This window comes from Bubalus bubalis, chromosome 19 (assembly GCF_019923935.1).
Source record: "Bubalus bubalis isolate 160015118507 breed Murrah chromosome 19, NDDB_SH_1, whole genome shotgun sequence".
Lineage (NCBI taxonomy): Eukaryota > Metazoa > Chordata > Mammalia > Artiodactyla > Bovidae > Bubalus > Bubalus bubalis.
In genome coordinates, this window is record NC_059175.1 from 12,650,239 (window position 1) to 12,675,916 (window position 25,678).

The following is a 25,678-nucleotide window of genomic DNA, read 5'->3' on the forward strand; positions in this document are numbered from 1 at the left end:
ACCAGAATGTGATAGAACTACTTTCCCACTAAAATGGCTAAAATTAAAAAGCCTAGCAATACCACAGGTGGTTAAGAATGCAGAGTAATTAGCTCAGTTGGTGGTGGTGGGAAAGTAAAAATAAATCATTTTGGAAACGGTTTGGCAGATTCTTATAAAATTCAACATATGCTACTGATACAACCAATAACATGTGCGTGAGAACATCCTCAGTCACTTCAGTCGTGTCCGACTCTTTGCGACCCTATGGACTATAGCCCACCAGGCGCCTCGGTCCACAGGATTCTCCAAGCAAGAATACTGGAGAGGGTTGCCATTTCTTTTTCCACTAACAACATGGATGAATGTTAAAAACACACTGAGCGAAAGCAGACAGACACAAATAAACATGTACCGCATGATTCCATTAATATGGACAAAAGCAGAGATAGAGTGGCCCGGGCCCAGGGAAGGGATTCAGGGAACATTTTATATCTTGATTTTGGTTGTAGCTCCAAAATCAAGATATTTTGGTATATAAATTTGCTAAACCCATCCACATGTGCACTTAGAATGAATACGTCTTATATGTAAGTTACACTTCAGTAAAGTTTACTAATCTAATCCTTAATTTAACTGCTCTCTGAATTGGATTAGATTTTACCACATCTTTGGAGGGGCAGGCACCCCCTCAAGGGGCTGATGCTCACACATGAAACTCTGCTGTCACTGGGGACCTTCTACACTCGTCTCTACCTATCCACGGGGATTGATTCCAGGGCTCCCACAGATACCCATGTCCACAGATGCTCAAGCCCCCTTATGTAAAATGGCATAGTATTTGTTTATCAACCATGCACATCCTACTGGATAATGTAAGCCACATTTAGGTTACTCATAATACCTGATACAATGTAAATGTAAATAGTCGTCAGCAGACAGCAAACTCAAGTTTTGTTTTAGGGAACTTTCTAGAAGTTTACATATATATATATATATATACACACACACACATATATACATATATATATATATTTCATCTGCAGGTGGTTGAATCTGTGGGTTCAGAACCCAAGGATATGGAGGGCTGACTGTATTAGAAAGTCATTTAGTTGTTCAGTCCTGTCCGACTCTCTGCCAGGCTGCTCTATCCATGGGATTCTCCAGGCAAGAATACTGGAGTGGGTTGCCATTCCCTTTTCCAGGGAATCTTCCTGACCCAAGGATCAAACCCGGATCTCCCACATTTCAGGCAGATTCTTTACCATCTGAGCCACCAGGGAAGCCCGTACTGTCTAAACACAATTTCATCTCTTAAGCAGGCCACTCACACAACTCACCAGTCAGAGCACCTCCCAGGCTCCCCCGTCGCAGCTGTCTTCCATCCTCACTCAGCTGTCTTTTAAACTTCAGCGACTTCCCAGGGCCAGGAGCCACGTCTGGGTTGCTGCATTTCCGAAATGGCATAGGTGGAGGGGATAATATGTGATCAAGCTGCAGAGAGAAGGACAGTGGCATCACTTGCTGGGGACACTTTCAACCTGAATGAAAGACCCCAGCCGCAGGCACACTTCCTTCCTTCTTTTTCTTCTCTAAATCCCTCTCTCCCAACCCTGGTTTAGAGACTCCAGGCTCCACTGTTGAGTCTTCCCTCTGAAAGAATATCTGGCTGGCTGCACAATCTCTACCAGAGTGTTTTTCAAGCTGCAGGCCATGGTATATTAGTGGATTATGAAATGAAGTTAGTAGTTTGTGACTAGTATTTTTTAGTGCAACATAATAGAAATGATCAGAGTTCAAGGAAGGAAGGAAAAGAATTGTTACATGAACTATATACATTATACATGGGTGTGTGTGTATCCAGAGTCATTATGTAAAATATGTACTTCCATGTGCCAAGGACTGAATGCTGAAGCTCCAATACTCTGGCCACCTGATGCAAAGAACCGACTCACAGAAAGAGACCCTGATGCTGGGAAAGATTGAAGGCAGGAGGAGAACAGGACAATAGAGGAAGAAATGGTTGGATGGCATCACTGACTCAATGGACATGAGTTTGACCAAACTCTAGGAGATAGTGAAGGACAGGGAAGTCTGGCATGCTGCAGTCCAGGGGGTCACAAAGAGTTGGACATGGCTTAGTGATTGAACAACAACAACATGGGCCATGATCCCCCATAAAAAATGAAGAATATTGCTCTATCGATTCTAGGGATAATCCATAGATCACTTCTCCGGTTGTTCACCAAAAAAAAAAAAAAAAATTCACAAGCTTTTGGTGCTCACAAATATATGTAGGGAAGGGAAATTTCTAAGCACCACAGCCCTTAGCGGAAATCAATACATCCCTATATCACTTTATAGCTTCTTAAAAGAAAATCTGTCACAAGAGTCAGAGAAACCAAAGGCACTTCAAAAGACAGCTTTCTACAAAAGAATCCCTTGTGTCATGAAACTTATTTCAAGATCTGTCCTGCTTTCAAAAGGAAACCTTTCATACTTGAATAGTGAGTGCCCTGTGTTTTTAAATGGTTTCCTCCAAGTAAGTACACAGGCATGTATATGTGTCTGGATAGTTATTAAAGACAAAAATATTCCTGAGCACTAAATATTCCTGAGTCCCATATTCTCAGCAAGTTATTAAGAAGGAACATGAATTACAAAAAATATTCACACATACCCCAACCACCACAGAAAGGAATCAACTTCACAGAAATTTAAAAACAAGAAAGAGTTGGGGAGCATTGCTCAAAGCCAGGCATTCTACGGGCCTCTTCATGAAGATGGGGAAGGATACAAGGCTTTTGGAAGCTTCCTGATGGGAGAGACTGGCTGAGGGGGAAACTGGGTCTTGTTCTGATGGGCGGGGCCATGCTCAGTAAATCTTTAATCCAATTTTCTGTTGATGGGCAGGGCTGTGTTTCCTCCCTGTTGTTTGACCTGAGGCCAAACTATGGTGAAGGTAATGATGATTATGGTTCAGTTCAGTTCATGCGAAGTTCAGTTCAGTTCATTTCAGTTCAGTCGTTCAGTTGTGTCCAACTTTTTGCGACCCCATGAATCTCAGCACGCCAGGCCTCCCTGTCCATCACCAACTCCCGGAGTTCGCCCAGACTCACATCCATTGATTCAGTGATGCCATCCAGCCATCTCATCCTCTGTTATCCCCTTCTCCTCCTGCCCCCAATCCCTCCCAGCATCAGAGACTTTTCCAATGAGTCAACTCTTCGCATGAGGTGGCCAAAGTACTGGAGTTTCAGCTTCAGCATCATTCCCTCCAAAGAAATCCCAGGGCTGATCTCCTTCAGAATGGACTGGTTGGATCTCCTTGCAGTCCAAGGGACTCTCAAGAGTCTTCTCCAACACCACAGTTCAAAAGCATCAAGTCTTCGGCGCTTAGCTTTCTTCACAGTCCAACTCTCACATCCATACATGACCACAGGAAAAACTATAGCCTTGACTAGACGGACCTTTGTTGGCAAAGTAATGTCTCTGCTTTTGAATATGCTATCTAGGTTGGTCACAACTTTTCTTCCAAGGAGTAAGTGTCTTTTAATTTCATGGCTGCAGTCACCATCTATAGTGATTTTGGAGCCCAGAAAAATAAAGCCTGACACTGTTTCCACTGTTTCCCCATCTATTTCCCATGAAGTGATGGGACCAGATGCCATGATCTTCGTTTTCTGAATGTTGAGCTTTAAGCCAACTTTTTAACTCTCCTCTTTCACTTTCATCAAGAGGCTTTTTAGTTCCTCTTCACTTTCTGCCATAAGGCTGGTGTCATCTGCATGTCTGAGGTTATTGATATTTCTCCCAGCAATCTTGATTCCAGCTTGTGCTTCTTCCAGTCCAGCGTTTCTCATGATGTACTCTGCATATAAGTTAAATAAGCAGGGTGACAATATACAGCCTTGACGTACTCCTTTTCCTATTGGGAACCAGTCTGTTGTTCCATGTCCAGTTCTAACTGTTGCTTCCTGACCTGCATACAGATTTCTCAAGAGGTAGGTCAGGTGATCTGGTATTCCCATCTCTTTCAGAATTTTCCACAGTTTATTGTGATCCACACAGTCAAAGGCTTTGGCATAGTCAATAAAGCAGAAATAGATAATGGTGTCCTCCTTCAAAAGGTTCCATGCACACACTGCTGCACTCTGTGCCTCGGACCCTGCAGCAGGCCACCGCCAACCCACGCATCTGCTGGAGACTCCTGGATACTCACAGGCAAGTCTGGGTCAGTCTCTTATGGGGCCACAATTATGAAATTAAAAGATGCTTGCTCCTTGGAAGGAAAGCTATAATCAACCTAGACATCATATTAAAAAGCAGAGACATTACTTTGCCAATAAAGGTCCGCTAGTCAAAGCTATGGTTTTTGCAGTAGTCATGTATGGATGTGAGAGCTGGACAATAAAGAAAGCTGAGCACTGAAGAACTGATGATTTTTAATTATATGGTGTTGGAGAAGACTCTTGAGAGTCCCTTGGACTGCAAAGGAGATCCAACCAGTCTATCCTAAGGAAATCAGTCCTGAATAGTCATTGGAAGGACTGATGCTGAAGCTGAAACTCCAATACTTTGGCCACCTGATGTGAAGAACTGACTCACTAGAGAAGACCCTGATGCTGGGAAAGAATTAAGGCAGGAGGAGAAGAGGCCAACAGACGATGAGATGGTTGGATGGCATCACAGACTTGATGGACATGAGTTTGAGCAAGCTCTGGGAGTTGGTGATAGACAGTGAAGCCTGGTGTGCTACAGTCCATGGGGTCGCAAAAAGTTGGACACGACTGAGCAACTGAACTGAACTCACTAAGATATGTCTTGTTTTCTTGGGTAGAAAGAAGGTCATCTGCTTATACCTGTCAGAGTTTTTTCAGATTAAGACTCTCATGGATGTATTCATAGGAAAAATAAATCAGGGATGAAATCATCTGTGAAGTCACTTGACTATGTCAAGTCATAGTCTGTGTCTGACTATGCAATGCAGCATATTCAAAACCATGGCAAAAGAGAAAACTGACCTTGCCTATGAGTTACTCCTCTCAAGCTGGTTGAGATGAAGTCGATTCAGTTCAGTTCAGTTCAGTCATTCAGTCGTGTCCGACTCTTTGAGACCCCATGGACTGCAGCATGCCAGGCCTCCCTGTCCATCGCCAACTTCCAAAGTTTACTCAAACTCATGTTGATTGAGTCAGTGATGCCATGCAACCATAGATTACGCTCGCTCAACTATTACATGATGTCAACTCTCCCTCAAGCTCAGCTGTACTCATTGATAACACAGAACAACTGGATTTCAAGCTCCTGTCAATAAGTACCATCTGAAATTCACTGCCAGTCAGTATTTTGGTACATTTCATTGCTACCTAGTAGTTCAGTGAGAGGTCCTCAAGCTAGTGGTGCACACACTCCAGGATCTGCCCTGACCAGCAGGGAAAAGGAATTACAGATTGTATTTCTGGAAATACTTGTTACTTTGCTGTTCATTTCATCGGTGTCCTACTTAGGAGGGCCTCCAAGGACACTCCAATTTCTGTCTAGTCTTAGACACTTTGCCCTTAAACTTTATGGATGATGAAATATAGCAAGGGCACCTTGGACAGTAACACGTCAGCTACTAGAAAATGCAGAACCCAGTCTGAGTTCCAAATGCAGTCAGTCCATTACACAATGCAGAGGTTGATTCTGCCTCCTTCTTAGCTCCATTTATAGCCTTATCCCGGTTGTTTTTTCTTTTTTCTGCCAATATTTTGGGGAAATTTAAGCAAATCTACAACAACAGAAAAGTTTAATACAATGAACACCATATTCCCTTGACAAGTGGTGAACTGCTGACCTTGTTCTCCCTCTCTCTCTTTCTCTTTTTTTTTCTTTTTTTTTAAATTTTATTTTATTTAACTTTACAATATTGTATTGGTTTTGCCATATATCAAAATGAATCTGCCACAGGTATACATATGTTCCCCATCCTGAACCCTCCTCCCTCCTCCCTCCCCATCTCTCTTTCTCTTTAATGCACCAATCCCACAGCAGAGTTAGTTCCAGACATTGTGAATTTCTACCCCTCAATACTTCAGTCTACCTCTTCTAAGAACAGGAGAGGCATTCTCGTAAATTCTCTTGCCTTGTATTGTATGCATTCTTCTGTTGCGAGTCTTTCCTTTTCTAAGGGAAGTTTAAATGCTAGGAATAAGACAAAATATCATGTAGACTTAATATTAACAAATCTGCTTTTACACTGAAAGCGAAGCTTGCAGCCACAAGGTGGCAATGCGTCATAGACATTCAACAAAATGCTCCATAATCCCTACTGTTTGCGTAAATGCACCAGGAACCCCTCAGAATAACCAAGGAAGTTAGGGTTCCTCCCATTTTGTCATTTTCTCTTAATTATTAGTGGCAGCTGCATAAAATACACATATTTATTGTTTAAGGTTCATCAACTTCTGCTACTTATTTTTCACCTGAAGTTAAATTTTTCAGCTTGCGGAATTATAATTAATTTCTCTGGGGAAGACTGTTATATCGCCAATTAACAGAGGGTGAAAAAATAGCAGAGGAAAGAAGATAATTCCTAAGGAGGAATTATGTGATTTCCTTACATGTTTCCAACAAAGCCATAAAAGATGAAAAAATGTAGAAGAAAGAGAAGGAAATCAAGGAGAAAGTGTAGGCAAATAAAATCCATTTCATCACATATAGAATCATAAGCTATTAGTCCATAAGCCCAAGTTTTTCATCAGAATCACAACCCCAAGAGGAGGGTATTATTTTTTTAAATTTGGCAAAATCGAGGTGGTAAATGGTGAGCGCCACAAATGTTTCCAACACAGTATAAGCAGAAAAACCTATATTTTTTGTGCCATATTCCAGGATCCCATTTCCTTCCTCACCTCAAATCACACTCCCAACAGGGCTCTCTCTAAATACATCATTTTTCCAAACTTGCTGCGCTGTCAGTGGCCCTACTTTTCTTTCTACAATTAGTCAAAGCTTCTCAAAATGGTCCACTACAGCCTTGCAATATATTTTTCATTTTTGTCCTGTTTCAAACACTCATGATCCCTTTAAAAACAATTCATCAGACCCTGGAGCTTATGGCAGACACTCAACATATCACTTTGGACATTGCCCTCTGAATGATTTCAGTTTAATGTTTTCCAAACTCACAAAAGTCTCCATACTACAAGGAATTCAACTGAAAACAGAGGGTGTCTTTTCAACTTTCACTCATGTTCAAGGACATCTAAGCCTGCACTTGTCACACTTGCTCCAAACATTTCTAATTTCCCTCTCCAAGTAGTCAGTAGACTCCTAGAAAGCCAGCCCCTTCTTTCTTGTCACATACTCACCTAACACACTGCTAGCCACAAAGTATCCTGGATTGAAACGCATTCTCCAGGAACAGGTTCCATTCATCTGTCAAGGGACACTTGGTTGCTTCCATGTTTTGGCTATTGTACATAGTGCTGCCATGAATACTGGGGTGCGTATATCTTTTCAATTTAAGAGTATTTTTCTTTTCTGTATATATGCCAAGAAGTGGGATTGCTGGATCATATGATAACTGTTTTTTTTAAGGAACCTCCATACCGTTTCTCATAGTAGCTGCACTAATGTACATTCCACCCAGGAATGTAGGAAGCCTTTTTTTCCACAACTTCTCCAGTACTTATATTATTTGTAGTCTTTTTAATGATGGCCATTCTGACTGTATCTATGAGATGATATCTATGAGATGATAGATACTTGTAGTTTTGATTTGCATTTCAGTAATGATTTTGCTAATAGTTTATCATGGGACACATGTAAGTGTTTTAGAGAACAAATACACAACTACTATAAGTCTGATACAGACTTGGGGTAAAGTTTCCAAAATTACCAGTCCTGTAGAAGCACTAATCTGGAAAAGGCAACGGCACCCCACTCCAGTACTCTTGCCTGGAAAATCTCATGGACAGAGGAGCCTGGTAGGCTGCAGTCCATGGGGTTGCGAATAGTCGGATACAACTAAGCGACTTCACTTTCACTTTTCACTTCCATGCATTAGAGAAGGAAATGGCAACCCACTCCAGTGTTCTTGCCTGGAGAATCCCAGGGACGGGGGAGCCTGGTGGACTGCCGTCCATTGGGTCGCACAGAGTCGGACATGACTGAAATGACGCAGCAGCAGCAGCAGCAGAAGCACTAATCACCAGAAATCCACATCAGTTTTTTATATTGTTGATCTCCACCCATTGATTGCTGTTTTACAAGTATTAGGCTGAGTAAAACACAAGAGTCCACCACAACTACACTATGGTTACTGCCATCAGTAAAGATGAATTAAAGGCTGATTATTTATAAGATTCAGTCTTACCACATTGTTTAGTGTCTCTGCCATCACCATCACCACCACCTCCAAACATAAACCACGGGTTTATTCTTCTATGGCTATACACCATAGTTTTTCATCCATTTCTTTCTCAAAAGGCATGTTACAACTTTTGATGAACATTGAACTTGCAGCCTTCTTAATTGACAATTTTCTCCAAACTCATCTCCTGACCTTTTCCTGCCCAAACATATGGGATCTCTCATTTATACATGTTCACATAGCCATCATTATTTGGAAACTAAAGAGATTTTTTCAACTTCAGTAAATGGCAACTCCTTTTGTCTAGCTTAAGTCACAAACCTTACACTTGCTCTAAACTTCTCTTTCTTACTCCATAGCCAATGAGCAAATCCCCTAGCTCAACCTCTGAAATATATACAGAACCCAATCATTTCACCATTTCTACTCCTGCCACTCCTATCTCTGCCTTTCAGATCTCTCTTGTGATAGCCTCCCAATAAATCTCTCTGCTTCCATCCTACTCTCGGCACAGCAGCCAGTGACCCTTGTAAAACGTAAGCCAGATGCTCCAGATCCTCTTCTTGGAGTCTTCCCCTGACTTCCCCTCTACCCAGAACAAAAGCCTAAGTCTTGACAATGACCTACAAGGTCCTGCCACCTCTACCCTTATCTCTCTGATCCCAGCTCCTACTCCTCCACTCACTCTACTTCCTTTCTGTTGCTGGACCTGAAAAGCCCCAGGCATCTTTCCATTCATGACCTTTACACCTATCACCTCCTATATCTGGGATGCACTGCAGATACTGGCTACCATGCTCCCCCACATCCTCTAGGTCTCTATTCTTTTTTTTTTGGCAGGGGGAAGGTTTTCTAATTGCCCTATGTAAATGTGTTACTGAATGCAAATTTGGATGCCCCATGTATGGTGAAGTCAAACAAATTGAAACATCAGAATTTGGAGCAGAGAGAGGTTTATTGCAGGGCCAATCAAGGAGAATGGGTGGCTTGTGTTCAAAAATCCCAAACTCACTGAAGAGTTTCAGCAAAGCATTTTTAAAGAGAAGATGAGGGAGGGGCATCCCAGGGTTTATCACCAGCCCATGCACAAGTCTCTGGTTGATGATGATCAATCCTTAGGCAGCAGAAGGTTGGGGGCTAGGTGCTCATGACCATTAAGCAAGAATTTCTTCCATTTCCTGCAGAAAAACTCAGGAATATGCATCAGATACTATCTAGGTGGGGCTTCCCTGGTGGCTCAGTGGTAAAGAATCCACACGCAATGCAGGAGATGTGAGTTCAACCCCTGGGTCAGGAAGATCCCCTGGAGAAGGAAATGGCAACCCATTCCAGTATTCTTGCCTAGAAAACCTCATGGCCAGAGGAACCGGCAGGCTACACAGTCCAAAGGGTCACAAAAGAGTCAGACACGACTAAAGCAACTGAGCATACTATATAGGTACTTCAGAGAGGAGCTAAAGCAGAGAATATGGGGGACATGTCTGTCCCAGGAAAGCCCCATAGGATTCTGTCCCAGGAAAGTCCCATAGGATCTTGCTTGTTTACAAAAGGACATGCCCACCACTTTTTTCCCTTTTCAATTTTTCCTCCATAGCATCTATTGCCACATGGCATGTTAGATCTCTCATATTTCTTCTTCTTCTTCTCCCACTTGAAAGTAAGTTACATGAAATTATATACTACTCTTTTGTCCTCTCTTTGTCCACTGTTCTACATAAAAGGCATCTTGTCAATATTGGTTGAAGGAACAAATTGCAAATCTCTCAAACTGTAAAAAAACAAATTAAATTTGGTTTAAACAACAACAACAAAAACATACACAATAAAGGGTTTCAATTACTGGGAAAAAAATAGAATCAGCTTCAAATATTAAATGTTACTCAATGTGAAAATACTAAAGGGAGTCTCTAACATTTTGAATTTTGACAAAGTTGAACACTATATGCATTAAAAAGACCCTTAGGTTTGAGCAAATGGCATCTTGAAAAGAATCTTTTCTAAATACAAACTAATATGCTACTTTTTGAGCACTGCTACCTCTGAAAGTAATTCATAATAATGAATTAGTAGACCCGTTAACTCTATCCTAACTAGCAAAAACATCTATTTCTGCTTTATTGACTATGCCAAAGCCTTTGACTGTGGATCACAATAAACTGTGGAAAATTCTGAAAGAGATGGGAATACCAGACCACCTGACCTGCCTCTTGAGAAACCTATATGCAGGTCAGGAAGCAACAGTTAGAACTGGACATGGAACAACAGACTGGTTCCAAATAGGAAAAGGAGTACGTCAAGGCTGTATATTGTCACCCTGCTTATTTAACTTATATACAGAGTACATCATGAGAAATGCTGGGCTGGAAGAAGCACAAGCTGGAATCAAGATTGCCAGGAGAAATATCAATAACCTCAGATATGCAGATGACACCAGCCTTATGGCAGAAAGTGAAGAGGAACTAAAAAGCCTCTTGATGAAAGTGAAAGAGGAGAGTTAAAAAGTTGGCTTAAAGCTCAACATTCATAAAAAGAAGATCATGGCATCTGGTCCCATCACTTCATGGGAAATAGATGGGGAAACAGTGGAAACAGTGTCAGACTTGATTTTTTTTGGGCTCCAGAATCACTGCAGATGGTGATTGCAGCCATGAAATTAAAAGACGCTTACTCTTTGGAAGGAAAGTTATGACCAACCTACATAGCATATTCAAAAGCAGAGACATTACTTTGCCAACAAAGGTTCGTCTAGTCAAGGCTATGGTTTTTCCTGTGGTCATGTATGGATGTGAGAGTTGGACTGTGAAGAAAGCTGAGAGTCGTAGAATTGCTGCTTTTGAACTGTGGTGTTGGAGAAGACTCTTGAGAGTCCCTTGGACTGCAAGGAGATCCAACCAGTCCCTTCTAAAGGAGATCAGTCCTGGGATTTCTTTGGAAGGAATGATGCTAAAGCTGAAACTCCAGTACTTTGGCCACCTCATGTGAAGGGTTGACTCATTGGAAAGACTCTGATGCTGGGAGGGATTGGGGGCAAGAGGAGAAGGGGATGACAGAGGATGAGATGGCTGGATGGCATCACCGACTCGATGGACATGAGTTTGAGTGAACTCCGGGAGTTGGTGCTGGAGAGGGAGGCCTGGAGTGCTGCGATTCATGGGATTGCAAAGAGTCGGACACGACTGAGCGACTGAACTGAACTGAACTAGCATATCACTTGTGTCTATCAGTTTCAACTTTTGGTAATTCCTCATTGATTCTCAAGATGTGGGACCTGTATTTTAAAAACCCATCCTGAATGCATGTGTCCTGAGGCCAAAGTTCATTAGTTCAAAGGGATCACCGATGTCAACTGCATACATAATGGATGGGATCTCACAGTAAAGAAAGAGTGACTAGTAACATGGGGTTATGAAGACACTGTTTCTGTTTCTTGATTTTAACTATTCTAAGAAACCATAGATATGAAAATAAATGAATGATTGTACCACTGCATAGACTATGCTTGTAATCTTAATTAACTGCTCTGTTGCTTCCATCTAGAAAGGAATCAAACTAGAAACCTGAAATGACTTTATTGCAAAATTGGGTTTTATTTACATTTAAACCAAAGCCTATAAACAACATTTTAAAATTTGACAAGGTTCTATAGCTAAGACAGTCATTGTTGTTTTCATACTAATTCCTCAGTGTCTAGGAATGCTAATACTTGCTATCCTATTTAGGACATTTAACTATTACTACGCTTGTTTCCTCATCTACAAAATGTTAATAGGAATACTACCTATCTCCTGAGGTGGTTATGAAGTTTAAAGAATTCATATATGCACTTAAAACAATTTAGCTGTGCTGGTTATTAACATCCCCGTGTAGGAAGTCACTTCATTTGGAAACATCTCTGCATGTGTGCTTCATCATAAATGGTTTGCAAGGAAATTAAACTGATTACAGTTTTACTGAGTTGTCTTTTCTTTTTCTTTATGACTCAAATGAGAACTTGGTTTGAATGAACCGCTTTAAAATTATTTCAGGCCAAAAAGGAAATAACTAGATAAATAAATAAAAATCATTTCAAGCTGTAATTTTCATGCTGGGCCCTAGAGCACAACTCCTGGGTCTTGATCATGAGGTTCTCAGCATGTGAGAAGTGAGAAGCCTACTCCAAATTTGAATTCTCAGGCACAGAATCCCACTGGCATGCTACTTAACTCCTCTCTGAAGAGTGGACCTCGTGGACCTCAGAGGTAGTTAGGATGCAGAGGGAAGATGGATGCACAGGACTTGACACAGTGCTTGGCAATGTAAGTGCTAAGTAATAATATACAACCTCCCTTCCCCAGCATCCCAAATTCTCACTACAGATTGAGTTAGACACTGAGAGCGCTACAATCTTGGACCACATTTTTCTGGGGCCCATTGAACTGAATTTGCTGGCATTCATTTTGGATTGTGCCACCCAGAATGCATGCTTCCATTTAATAATATTGTAAGAAACAGCCCTCTGTAAATCCTGCCACTTTGTTCTATAAATATAACAGCCTATATTGAACAGTATCCTCCTTGTCAAGACTCATCGCTATGAAAATATTAAGCAGCTGTGTACCAGATATTCCTCTGGGCACAAGAGTGGATAGAAAAGGGAAAAATTCCTGTCCACAAGGAGCTTCATTCCAGTTGAAGAGAAAGAGCCCAGGAGAAAATGCTGTCAGTTCTCTGCACTAGAAACCATTCTGCTTCTGCTGGGCTATGGTCTTATTTTATCCTAGGAAGCCCAGGAACCATAAAACGAATCATGTTTCTCTAATTCGGCCACTAGAAAGCACAGGGTAAAGCTGGCAGTCCATCATCAGCAAGTGTGGCTGTCCAGTTTCTATCAAGACGTCATGGGTCTGGGTGCTGCATAACCGCACTGGATTTCACCTTACCCTCTGCTGGACTGAATGCTTGTGTCCCCACTGCAGATTCGTATGTCGACCCCTAACCCCTCAAAGTGATTGTATTTGTAGGTAGGACCTCTGGGATGTGATCGGCTCATGAGGGCAGAGTTGTCACAAACGGGAAATCCCACAGAGTTCCCTTGCCTCTTCTACCATGTGACAACATAGCTAGAAGAGGTGTGACTATGAATTAGGAAACAGGCTCTCATCAGACTGTGGCTGTGATCTCATCTGCCAGTGGCTCCATCTTGGACTTCTCACCCTCCAGAACTATGAGAGATACACTCTGCTTTTAAGGTACCCAGTCTATGTCCATGGTATTTTGTTACAGTGGTTCAAACTAAGACACTCTCTACACCAGTGGTCTCAAGTCATGGTAATCTTGCCGCCTGGGGGACATTTGGCATTGTCTGTCTGGAACCATTTTTGGTTTGTCCAACATAAAGCGGGCAGGGCATGTGCTGGGATCTACTGGCCAGAGACCAGGGATGCTGTTAAACACTCTGAAAGGCACAGGACAACCCCCAACAACAGGGTCATTTCCGCATAAAACATCCATAATACCACTGGTAAGACACTGCTCTACACTTGCTTTTGTCTGTCTTCATCTATTTTCAAGTTACTCATCTTGCTGAGTTATGTGTTACTATAGGTCATCTTAAAACCTTCTGAGAACAAGAGTGCAGTGGGCAAAAAACAGAGAGCGTAGATAGGATCTGACCGAGAATTGTTCATGTCAACAAAATTTGTTAAGCAAACCATTTCCTGAGCTACACGAATTTACCCAACCTATTTAGCTGTTCATTGCATTTCACTTTCTCAATGAACATGCATGTTTTGAAAGCTACTTCAATAGAACATATTTAAACTGAAAGATGTACTAGATACCAATATCGTTTTCCATCTTCAGTTTTGTAATTAATTCTTTGAATCACAAACTTCAATTAGCAATATAAAAGTGTTTCAGAAACATCCTAACATACGTTAGTAGATCAAACTACGATGGCATTCACCTAAACAGAGCTGCACCACTGGTTCCATCTCTTAAGAGAATTGATTTTCTTTCTTCCCTCCCGAGAGAAATATGTAAATTAGCACTTTGATACCACAATCTTGCTGTTGTCTGTCAATTCAACTTCAAGAAAGTTAATTCCTTTGCTTATGAACACCCCCCCGCCCCCTACACACACCGCCAGCAGTATCATCAGTCCCAAGGACAAAGCACCACACAGCAGGCACTTAATTGTGATCTGAACATGAAGCAATAAATTCAACTGTCTACAGATGAAAAAACAGTTAATATTATATTACAGGTTTTTGCAACATAGCACTTTTCTTAGTTTAGAAATGACAACACTTGAGAAGTACAAGGAATATACTGATTTGACTTTGCATACACATTGCCTATTTTTCTGTCTCTTTAATATTCAGGGTATGTCCTTGACCTTTAGTTAGGGATCTGATCTATGCCTGAAGTTGTTTACGTATCTGAAGACATTAAATTCCCCTGGTACCATCATGTCCCCATCCGCAATAAAACTAAAGATTCTGACCGCGGTTAACAAAGGAGGCAGAGAATATTCTCCTCACCAGTCATCGTCTCTGCATTTAAATTCAGAGGGGAAAGTCCCCACAAGGCCACAAAACTTGACATTCTGTGCCCGCTTCCCCTCTGGTAAACATAGTAGACCCCCAGGCAGGTAGTAGTATTATGCCCACTTTACCAATGGGCAAAAACATTGGGAAAGAGTAACCCCTGCAAAGTTATCAGCTCAGGAGGTACAAAAGGAATCAAGCTCAAGATTCCTAACTCCAAAGCCCATGTTGCTTCCACTGTTTCAAACAGCCTCCTTAAGAGGGGTCACCACCACGGAGCACGTGGAGCCCCAGAAAGTTAACTTTCATTTCCTCTTCCATCCCTGCTCTGGGAAAGCTCCCCAGAGGAAATGGAGTCTTACACCCTGGTGTCAATCAGTGAATGACCTAGTTCAGTCCTAACTGGCCATCGACAGAAGCAGTTTCTAGGATTTCTTAGCCGAAATCCTCAAGTCAAAATTACAGAATTACAAAATAAAATCACCCGTAGTCTAATTCCTAGCTTTTCAGAAGACAGAGGTCCAGCCAAGTCAACCACTAAGCTTTGCAGAGATAGCTGGTGCATGAATCCAGCCCAGAATGCAGACTTCTAGACCTATCATCTATTTATTACCTTTCATGCCTTTCTCCCTTACCTACTCCTGCAATCCCACTGGTATCCATCACTCCATTATAATTGACTTGTGTGATTTTCTATGGGTTTTGTTCATGCAGGCTCTATCAGCCAATGGTTGTTTTAACAACTTGACATTGTGCTAAGGGCTGAGGAAGGAAAACAGAATGAACATAGGCATCTTCCTGCAGGCACTTCTACCACAGTGCAGGAGAGAGACACAAAAGCAGAGTCATGAAATGACATGGCAAAGGTAACGACAGAGTTAGGTGTGAGGGACTACAATAACCTTGAGCAGAGTTGTGGTCCTGCGTCTAATTAATTTCCAGTCCTTACTGTTTTGGCTGAGCCATGCTGACATCACTTAATGCCTAAAATGCAGGAAGGTGTTGACTAGCATTTACTCACAGAGATTAGGATCTTCTCAGGGAACCTGAAGCCAGTGCAGAAAGCAGCACAGCATGGTGTGTTCAGTTCAGTTGCTCAGCTGTGTCTGACTCTTTGTGACCCCATGGACTGTAGCACACCAGGCTTCTCTGTCCATCACCAACTCCCAGAGCTTACTCAAACTCATGTCCATCAAGTCAGTGGGTGATGACATCCAACCATCTCATCATCTGTCGCCCCCTTCTCCTCCCACCTTCAATCTTTCCCAGCATCAGGGTCTTTTCCAATGAGTTGGCTCTTCACCTCAGGTGGCCAAAGTATTGGAGTTTCAGCTTCAGCATCAGTCCCTCTAATGAATATTCAGGACTGATTTCCTTCAGGATTGACAACATTGATAATTTTCCTTCTAGCTTGGGCTTTTCAAACTTGTCTTTAATGGAGTACAGAAAAAAAATCTGTTTTCTAAGCAAGGTGGTCTAAGAAGGACTTATGAGAGAAATCTCTCTTTGTTGAGAAGCTGCTGAGATAAGCATTATATAGGGGAAATACCTGAGTCTACAGGGTCTAAGACTGAGCAGGACTATTTTGTGCTATGGCAGGAGGAAGGATTTGCTTGCTGCTCCAGAGATGGAAAGAGGAAGAACATGTAAAAATGTGAGGATGGGGGAAAGGGTGGTTAGGGAGTTTGGGATGGTCATGTACACACTGCTATAGTTAAAATGGATAACCAATAAGGAACTACTGTATGCTCATGGAACTCTGCCCACTGTTATACGGCATCCTAGACAGGAGGGGAGTTTGGGGAGAATGGATCCTTGTATATGTATGGCTGAGTCTTTTCACTGTTCACCAGAAACTATCACAACATTGTTAATCGGCTAGACCCCAGCATGAAATAAAAAGTTTTTTTTAATACAAAATAAGCATTGAAAGACAAGGTGTTTTTTCAACTAAATGAAAACCAATGGAGGAGGAAAACTGGCAGCTAAACCATCACTATGCTGACAAAGGTCCGTCTAGTCAAAGCTGTGGTTTTTCCAGGGTCATGTATGGATGTGAGAGTAGGATCATAAAGAAGGCTGGGTGCCAAAGAACTGATGCTTTTGAACCGTGGTGCTGGAGAAGACTCCTGGGAGTCCCTTGGACTGCAAGGAGATCAAACCAGTCAATCCTAAAGGAAATCAGTCCTGGATATTCATTGGAAAGACTGATGCTGAAGCTGAAGTTCCAGTACTTTGGCCACCTGATGTGAAGAGCTGACTCACTGGAAAAGACCCTGATGCTGGGAAAGACTGAGGGCAAGAGAAGGGGGTGACAGAGGATGAAATATCAAGTTCCTAGCAAGAGATAGCACTCATATGTTTCTTCTCTTCCCCCTTCCATTTCCTCTTAGCCTGGTTCATTTTGACAGAACCATAAAAGAAAATAACCAAGCACTAGAACTTCTGATCAGTAACATCTATTGAACCTAAAAATAAACTTTCCACAAGTGTCTAGGAAAAAACTGAAACCTGCCCTTCTTATAAAAATAATGTGCTCTTTAACTGGAAAAACATATAAATTAATATTCACTTCATGATTTTACATTAAGAGGAAAAAAGGGCTGTTTGAGCAATTCCGCTGTGGGTAGCGGTAGCAAACTGAACCCTGACCCAAGAGATAAACAAACGCTGTTCGGAAAAGCATTCCTGAGAAGTATGAGTCACGCGTTCTTAGCAGCTTAGGGGCCTTACCTGGTTAAATGGAAATATTTTAGAAGGACAGGAAAAACAGTCACTGAGAAATTGGCAAATAGAGAACTCAAAGGAGTGCTCTGGGGGTCAGAGGTAGTGCCAGCCCACGCAAACTATTTCTATCAGCTTCATTTCTTCTTTAAGAGGGAAAGCATAACAGAGAATGTGAAGGGAATGGAGAAGAAAGAGAAGGAGATGACCGAGGAAGAAAGGGGAGGGAGACAGGAAGAGGAGAATAGTCTGACAAGAGCTGTTCAGGGACATTAATGCCCTGTTGCCCTGCCCCTTCCCCAGCTCCTACCCTACCCACCTGCTCTGACATGACCTCATACTTTCAGCCTGGTTGTGTCCACCCCACCACAGAGCCTAAAAACCTTCTCTCTCAGCAAAATTGAAAAGTATGACCGTGTTAGTTGCTCAGTCGTGTCTGACTCTTTGTGACCCCATGAACTGTATGTAGCCTGCCAGGCTCCTCTGTCCATGGAATTCTCCAGACAAGAATTCTGAAGTGGGTTGCCATGGCCTCCTCCAGGGGATCATCCTGACCCAGGGATCGAACTTTGCATTGCAGGCAGGTTTTTTACCATCTGAGACACCAGGGAAGCCTTAGCAAAATTAACACATAATAAAGAAACAAATATATTAAATCTATTAAATATGTATAAATGAGTATAGTCCATAATTCTAAATAAATACATTATGAGACCTTCAATCAGTCTTTCCCTTGCTCAGCACCAAATCTTTCTTACCACTTGGTCTCTCTCTGACCAGAGTCTGCCCAGCTGTCTACCCTGGATCCCCAGGCTGAGTCTCTGCTCTTTAGTTACTAGAATCCCTGGCCTGGGCCCCCAGAACTCAAGGTCAGGCCTTGTGTCCAGGGTCCGGCACCAACTGACTCTTGCCTCTGAAAGGCAGACTGCTAAGGACCAGATCCCAACATGGTGTGGGGCTTCAGTGCCTGTCTGCCCACTGCCACACATCTGCCCCACCTCCACTAGGAGCCACACTGAAGTTTTAAGGCTTGCTTTGGGCTTCCCTGGTGGCTCAGACAGTAAAGAATCTACCTGCAATACAGGAGACATGGGTTCGATTCTTGGGTTGGGAAGATTCCCTGTAGAAGGGAATGGTTACCCACTCCAGGATTCTTGCCTGGAGAATTTCATGGACAGAGGACCCTGGAGGGCTACAGTCCAAAGGGTTGCAAAGAGTCGGACATGACTGAGTGACCTACACCTAGAACTTTAGGTTATAGTGCTAACATCCCAGCTTTCCTTTGTTCAGTCACAACATCCCAGGGCTGCTTCCCAAGTCATCATCCACCACATGGACTCCCAGCCCTCAAGAGTCAGGTGAGCCCTAACCTACAAGCCCCCAGGGGAATATGAACCAGAGAAACGTGGGGAAGAGAAAATGACTTGGAAAGACATAAGAGGCGGGAGGGAGAGGGTGGGAAACGCAATGAGAAAAACAAGGAGGAGGAGAAACACGAGCAGTGAATAGCTTGATAGACTCTCAGAAAATGACTCCATCTTAACTTTTCTTCATAATCTACTATTCAGTTGGGTCATGAGTGTATGAGTAACTTGATCCCTCTGATCTTCCAATTACCGATTATAATGTTCTTGAAAAGTCTGATCGGATGGCCAACCATTACTGGAAGCTCATATACTTTTATGTATTCTCCACAAAAGGGTCTGGCCCCCAAACAGGAGCCCTCTATTCTGAACCCCCATCCCCACCAGCCCACACATTCTGGGAAGAAAACTCTTCTCAGTTTCAGGAGTGAAGGACAAGTCAAGATGTTCCCAGCAACCAACTGAAATCGGGCCAGGAAAAGACTTTGCCTTTGGCTACAGGTTCATAACTCTGCTAAAATAAGCATTCACCAGAAGCCACAGAGTAGTAAAAACAGACAGAAGATAACTCACTGTCAGGAATCCCTTGAGTTCTCAAAGCAGCCCCCAAGGACTGAATAGAGCTGCATAAATAAGACCAAAACAGCAACAAGAAGAGTTGAAGAGGATTGAGAGTTCGATCTTATTCTTTTTTAACCTATAAACAAGGTATTTTTAAATCTATAAACAAGAACTCTAAAACTACTATTAAAAATATGTTCACTTTAGCCAAGAAGAAGAAACAATTCTGTTCCCCTTCCATGAAAGAACAAAACCAACCCAATACACAGGAATTCCAAGTAAACTCCTGACAAGGTACGGAGCCAACCAGTCCTACCTCAGAAAGCGTGAACACACTGACATCTGCCAATACCTGAAAGAGATGACCCACATCTGGGGACATTTCAACAGTCAGTATTTGATCCAGCTCTGGCTCCCATGCTCAGGTCTTTATTTTTCCTTTTTTGCCTGAGACTTGCTGGTGGAAGAGGCTCTATGTCGAATATGCATGAGTGCTAAGTTGCTTCAGTCGTGTCTGATGCTTTGTGACCCTATGGACTGTAGCCTGCCAGGCTCCTCTGTCCATGAGATTCTCCAGGGAAGAATACTGGAGTGGGTTGCCATGCCCTCCTCCAGGGGATCTTCCCGACCCAGGGATCAAACCCGCATCTCGTATGTTTTCTGCATTATCAGGTGGGTTCTTTTACCACTAGTGCCAGACTGGAATCAAAAAACACACTAAATTAGGGAAAGCTTCAAATCTGAGCTTGAAGTCGGCTGAGAACAGAACACTCCACTCTACATGTATAGTCTTCTTTTCACTAAATCTAGGGTTCTCATATATAAAAGTTAAAAATAGGATAAATTAGATTTCTTCTCCTTTGTGGGGATTTTAAACATGAATTTCTCCACCATTTAAATGCTTACTTAAAGTTTAAGAAAAACCCATTCACCAAATGTAGACAGCAGAGCTCTCATCTCCAAGGCTGCGCCCACGGGACTGGTCTGGCTAGCGAAGTACACGATCCCCATCCATTTGTATCATCAGAGCTACCAGAAACCAGGCTGTTTCCCCATCAGGGCTATGGGTTTTCTTTGTCCCCCAGCTGCCGCCATGGTTATAGTCACCCCCTACTGCTGAGATACCCCATTCCCATAAGCTCAAACCACCACAGCCACTAAATGTTCATTCCTGACCTTCACCATTCATTGACATTGCCGAGACCAGTCAACTGCTGCCCACACTCCAGATAAGAATGTGCTGGACCACAGCCATACTCGTTTGCTCGCATACCTTCCACTCTGCCCACATCAGCAGGGCTGAGCAGTTGTCCCAGAGACCATATGGCTCGTGAAGCCCAAAATAGTTACTATCTGGCCCCCTTGCCTGAACTGATGTCTTCAGTAACTTTACTGAACATCGCCTATGTGCTGGGTGCTGTCTGGGCTCTGTGGAGGGAGCCACAGGCAAAACCCAGCCCCTTTCTTCGGGCACTAATTAGGGCTATGATGCAGAAGCAGGATACGGGTGGTTAGAGACCATCTCTCTGACAGGGGGCCATTCGAGCAGAGACCTGGAGGGAGGAGGAGTGAAGGACGAAGAGGCTTCCATGCCAAGAGAAAGGCAAGTTTGAGGGCCTTTGAGTGAGAATGAGCATCACGTGAGAAACAGCATCCTGGTGTCTGGGCCACGCCCCCTTTCCCTGGTCTCAGTCCACCCATCCCTCCCTCTCTCACTAGGCACAGCTTCACTGCGTGCCAAGCACCATCCTAAGTGCTTTAGGCAAGTGATCCCATTTCATCTATAAAACAACCCTTTGACATGGTATTACTGTCATCCCCATTTTAAAGATAAGGAAAGTGAGGACTAGGCTGTTCTAGTGACTTGCCCCTGGCATCAGAACTAGTGACCAACAAAGACTGAGCCCACGGCTAGTTGTCAGACCCATCCTCTTCCTCTATGCCATCTTCATGTGGGCAGCACCAGCCCTGCCACCCAGCTACGGCCCTGCAGCTTTCTGTGACTGTTGTACCTGGGTACCTGGTGGCAGGTGCAGGCCACCTGGACTGATGGAAGAGGCTTCCCTGAGCCTGCTTCCTTCTCCACTCTCTGTTTTTGGACCAGATGCTCACTGAACTCCTCTCCTTCCTCCATCCCTGATGTCACATAAGTCTCCTCAAATTACTTCCAAAACAAAGTCACCAAGCTATAGAAGCCTCACCAACTTAGGGAAATGACTTGCACAAGAAGCAAAGAGGAAGGGAACTAATATTTACAGAAGGCGTTCTGTGGGCCAGGCATGGATATATACATTGTGGACTTTATTTCTGGGAGATGATGCTTGGTGAGAAAATCGAAGTAGAAAAACACAACATCTTCCATTTAGATTTCTGCATTCCACAGTGCAGGAGTCACCAGAGGGGGATCCAGCACAGACAGACTGTAACTTTTAGGGACCACAAGTACGGCTACGCTGCTCCTCGTGACCATTCATCGTCCAGTGTCCTGAGACAAGACACACAGCAACATCCTATTCCTTCTTATCTCAGCCATGTTCTCTGATGCCCTACTGTCTCCCCTCGCTCCTTTAAGAGCTTATGTCAGCCTTTATGCTTTGCTCACAAGTGTGATGATGGTGTCCTGGGCACAGCTGATTAGTCCTAAAGCAACCATTTGTGCATATACACATTTACCTCCTCCTAGAGGCGCAGGAGCCCATGGGCAGTTAGGACACTTGGTGATTTACCATGATTTCCCAAGCGTTTCCAAGGTATGTGGACTAACGCCCCAGTGTAGCCTTCAATTTATGCTACTACTAGGAAACCAAGAATCATTCATGATAGTGTTCCAAGACAAATTGTACTAGGAGAGCAAGGAACACACCTCAATAAATGCTACCTGTAAAACATGGAACGGGGTGGGGAGGCTTCCCTGATGGCTCAGCGGTGAAGAATCCGCCTGTCGATGTAGGAGATCCGGATTCGATTCCTGATCTGGGAAGATCCACATGCTGCAGAGCAACTAAGCCCCTGAGCCACAACTATCACGCCAGCACTCTAAGGCCCAGGAGCTGCAGCGACTGAGCCCACGGGTCGCAACTAAAGAAGCCTAAGCACCCGAGAACCCATGCTCTGCAGCAAGAGAAGCCACCACAATGAGGAGCCTGTCCACTACAACGAGGGATTAGCCCCGCACATCACAACTAGAGAAAACCAGCATAGCAATGAAGACTGGGTACAGCCAAAAATAAATAAATAAAACACGGAACGGATAAGTGCCAAGAATGATGAAAAATAACTTTCTCTGCTCGGTAGAAAAATCTTAGAAAAATGCTTTGCCAATTCCTCTATTTTGGGATAATACACAGGAAAACAAATTTTCTCCTTGGTTAGTATGTCTGCGGCCCCCTGTGAATCCTAATCACTTATTTGTGCCTCCCACAATTTAGCAAAAGGCCTGAATAGTCAACATTTAGCACATGCGTTCTAGGAATAAACTTCTACTTGGGACCTGAGAGCATTATTAGATGATAACTACCCTGAGGCATTAAAAGATGTACCATTGACAAGGAATGAAAATAAGACTGAAATAAGGTTAAAAAGTCTCCCTGTGTGTAAAAGCTGAGGTGGATTCACCACACACACACGTTTCCCATAGCCAGGTTAGGAGGCGGCCCAGTCACTCCTCACACCTGCCTGCTACTCTTCTCTGATTGAGGCAAACCAGTCTTACCTGTCTCCTCTTTTTCCTCCCCAGAATTCCTGCCATGGGGGGTTAGCAAGGTTAAGGAAAATAAATAAGGTGACCTCTCCTCCAACAACTGGGGAAAGATGTGGCCAAATAGGCGGGTGTCTTCTGTCTGGGGAGGAAGCCAGTAACAGCAGGATTATCTGCAAGTGTAAATTTATTTTACACTTTATGTTCCACAAGCAAATACTAAAAATGTGGAACTATGCAACATTTCCATATTTCCCAAATGAATACAAACAATGGAAAAAGCTGGAAAGTCAACTCTGAGAATTATTTTTGAAAACTTAGAAACGACTTTACACAAATCACATAATCAAGGACTTTTTTACTAAATAAATCACTCTTCACACCACAGCTAGTTAAAAATCAAGAAAAAAGAAAATCTACAGGAAAATGACAATGAAGGTATCCATCATCCAAGGCTTTAATAACTGCTCTAAAAGAGGGAAATGATCTACCTAACATCTTTAAAGAATTCTTGCATTTCAGAATCTTACACCGTCACAATATCTTACAACAAGAATTTATTCATTAATAATTGTCATAATCAAATTGAAATAAAAGGTCAAAGGGGCTATTTGAAAGGGTGAAATATAGCCCCTCCAGGACTGACTTTAGACTTGAGAAGAGTCTAGAAGTAGAAGCAGGACTAAGAAATCAAAGTGTAGGAATGAGTACCAGGCCAGGAAGGACTCTCAGTTGCTCAGATATGGTGATTTTATTATATGCCCAGGAATTCTTTGGTACTCCTTTCTTTAAGAGGTAGACCTTGGAAATGCTCCCTGCTTCAGAGCAGACTGCACTTGATGACTCTTTTCTAACTAACACACCAGGACAGAAATGATGGTGTATATCTTCTAAAACTTGGCCGTAAAAGGCATTGTGAGTTTCTCCTTGGTCTCCCATTCTCCGCCCATGCCCACCCCCAACCCCCAGCCCCCATCCATCCAACTGTTTTTCCTCTTCCATACATCAACTATTTCATGTGGGAGAAACCAGCTGTCCACGTCACGAGGACATTCAAGCATCACTATGCAGAAGTCCGTGTGGTAAGGAACTGAGGCTTCCTGACAACAGCCGGCAGCAGTGGGCCGGCAGTGAGGGGGGTCTCCCTGCCATAGTCGAGTCTTCGAATGACCACAGCCCTGGCTGCGACCTCAGGACTGTGCCCAGATAAGCTGCTCCTGAATTACCAACTAAAAAACTTTGGTGTATTAACTCACTGGGTTTGGTTTTGTGTTGTTTTGTTTTTAAAGTGCTAAACTTGGGGGATAATTTCTTTAAGTATAGTTGATTTACAATGCTGTGTTAGTTTCTGGTGGATGGCAAAGTGATTCTCTTATACATATATGTATATATTCTTTTTCAGATTCTCTTCCATTAGAGGTTACTACAAGATATTGAATATAGTTTCCTGTGCTATGCAGTAGGATCTTGTTTACCTATTTGATATTAAGTGCTGTATATCTTGGGGCTTCCCTGGTGGCTTAACTGGTAAAGAACCTGCCTGCTAATGCAGGAGATGTAAGAGTCATGGGTTTGATCCCTGGGTTGGGAAGAGCCCCTGGAGAAGGAAATGGCAACCCACTCCAGTATTCTTGCATGGAAAATTTCATGGACAGAGGAGCCGGCCAGCTACAGTCCATGGGGTCACAAAAAGTTGGACATGACTGAGTGTGCACGCACACCTACACACTGTATATCTATTAATCCCAAGCTCCTAATTTTTTCCTCCTCCCTTTCCACTTTGGTAAACATAAGTTTGTTTCCTATGGTGTGAGTCTGTTTCTGTTTTGTGAACAATTTCCTTGAACTGCTCACTTTTTTAGATTCCACATACAACTAGTATCATAGGATATTTGTCTTTCTCTGAATTACTTCATATGAAGTCGATCCATGTTACTGTAAATGGCATTATTTCATTCTTTTTTATGGCCAAGCAATAGTCCATCCACATCTTTATCCATTCCTCTGTCAGTGGACACTTAGGTAGGTTCCATATCTTGGCTATCATAAACAGTGCTGCTATGAACACTGGGACACATGTATCTTTTTGAATTACTTTTTGTTTTTTCAGGATATATGCCCAGGAGTAGGATTGCTGTTTCATATGGTAACTCTATTTTTGGCTTTTTAAGGAACCTTCATACTGTTTCCCGTAGTGGCTGCACCAATTTACATTCCCACAGGCATTGTAGGAATTCCTCTTTCCATACCCTCTCCACCACTTATTGTTGATGATAGCCATTCTGACTGGCGTGAGGTGATACTTCACTATAATGTTGATATGCATTTCTCTAATAATTAGTAATATTGAACAACTTCTCATGTGCCTGTTGGTCATTTATCTTCTTTGGAAAAATGTCTATTTAAGTCTTATGCCCATTTTTTGAGTTGTATGAGACTGTTGATATATTTTGGAAATTTATCCCAT

The 25,678-nt window shown here is 42.8% G+C and overlaps 1 protein-coding gene across 16 annotated transcripts in view; it reads right to left on the reverse strand.

Moving 5' to 3' along the window:
* Window positions 1-25,678, reverse strand: part of MAST4 (microtubule associated serine/threonine kinase family member 4) — a 614,032-nt gene that overhangs the window by 438,774 nt on the left and 149,580 nt on the right. For 13 of the 16 annotated variants that reach the window (XM_044932666.2, XM_044932672.2, XM_044932663.2 and 10 more), the window contains one exon: window positions 1,320-1,473. In XM_044932666.2, the coding sequence (XP_044788601.1) occupies window positions 1,320-1,473 (154 nt within the window). Of the gene's footprint in view, window positions 1-1,319; window positions 1,474-25,678 lie in introns of those variants that run through there. The other 3 variants (XM_044932674.1, XM_044932671.1, XM_044932673.2) reach the window with 2 other exon arrangements.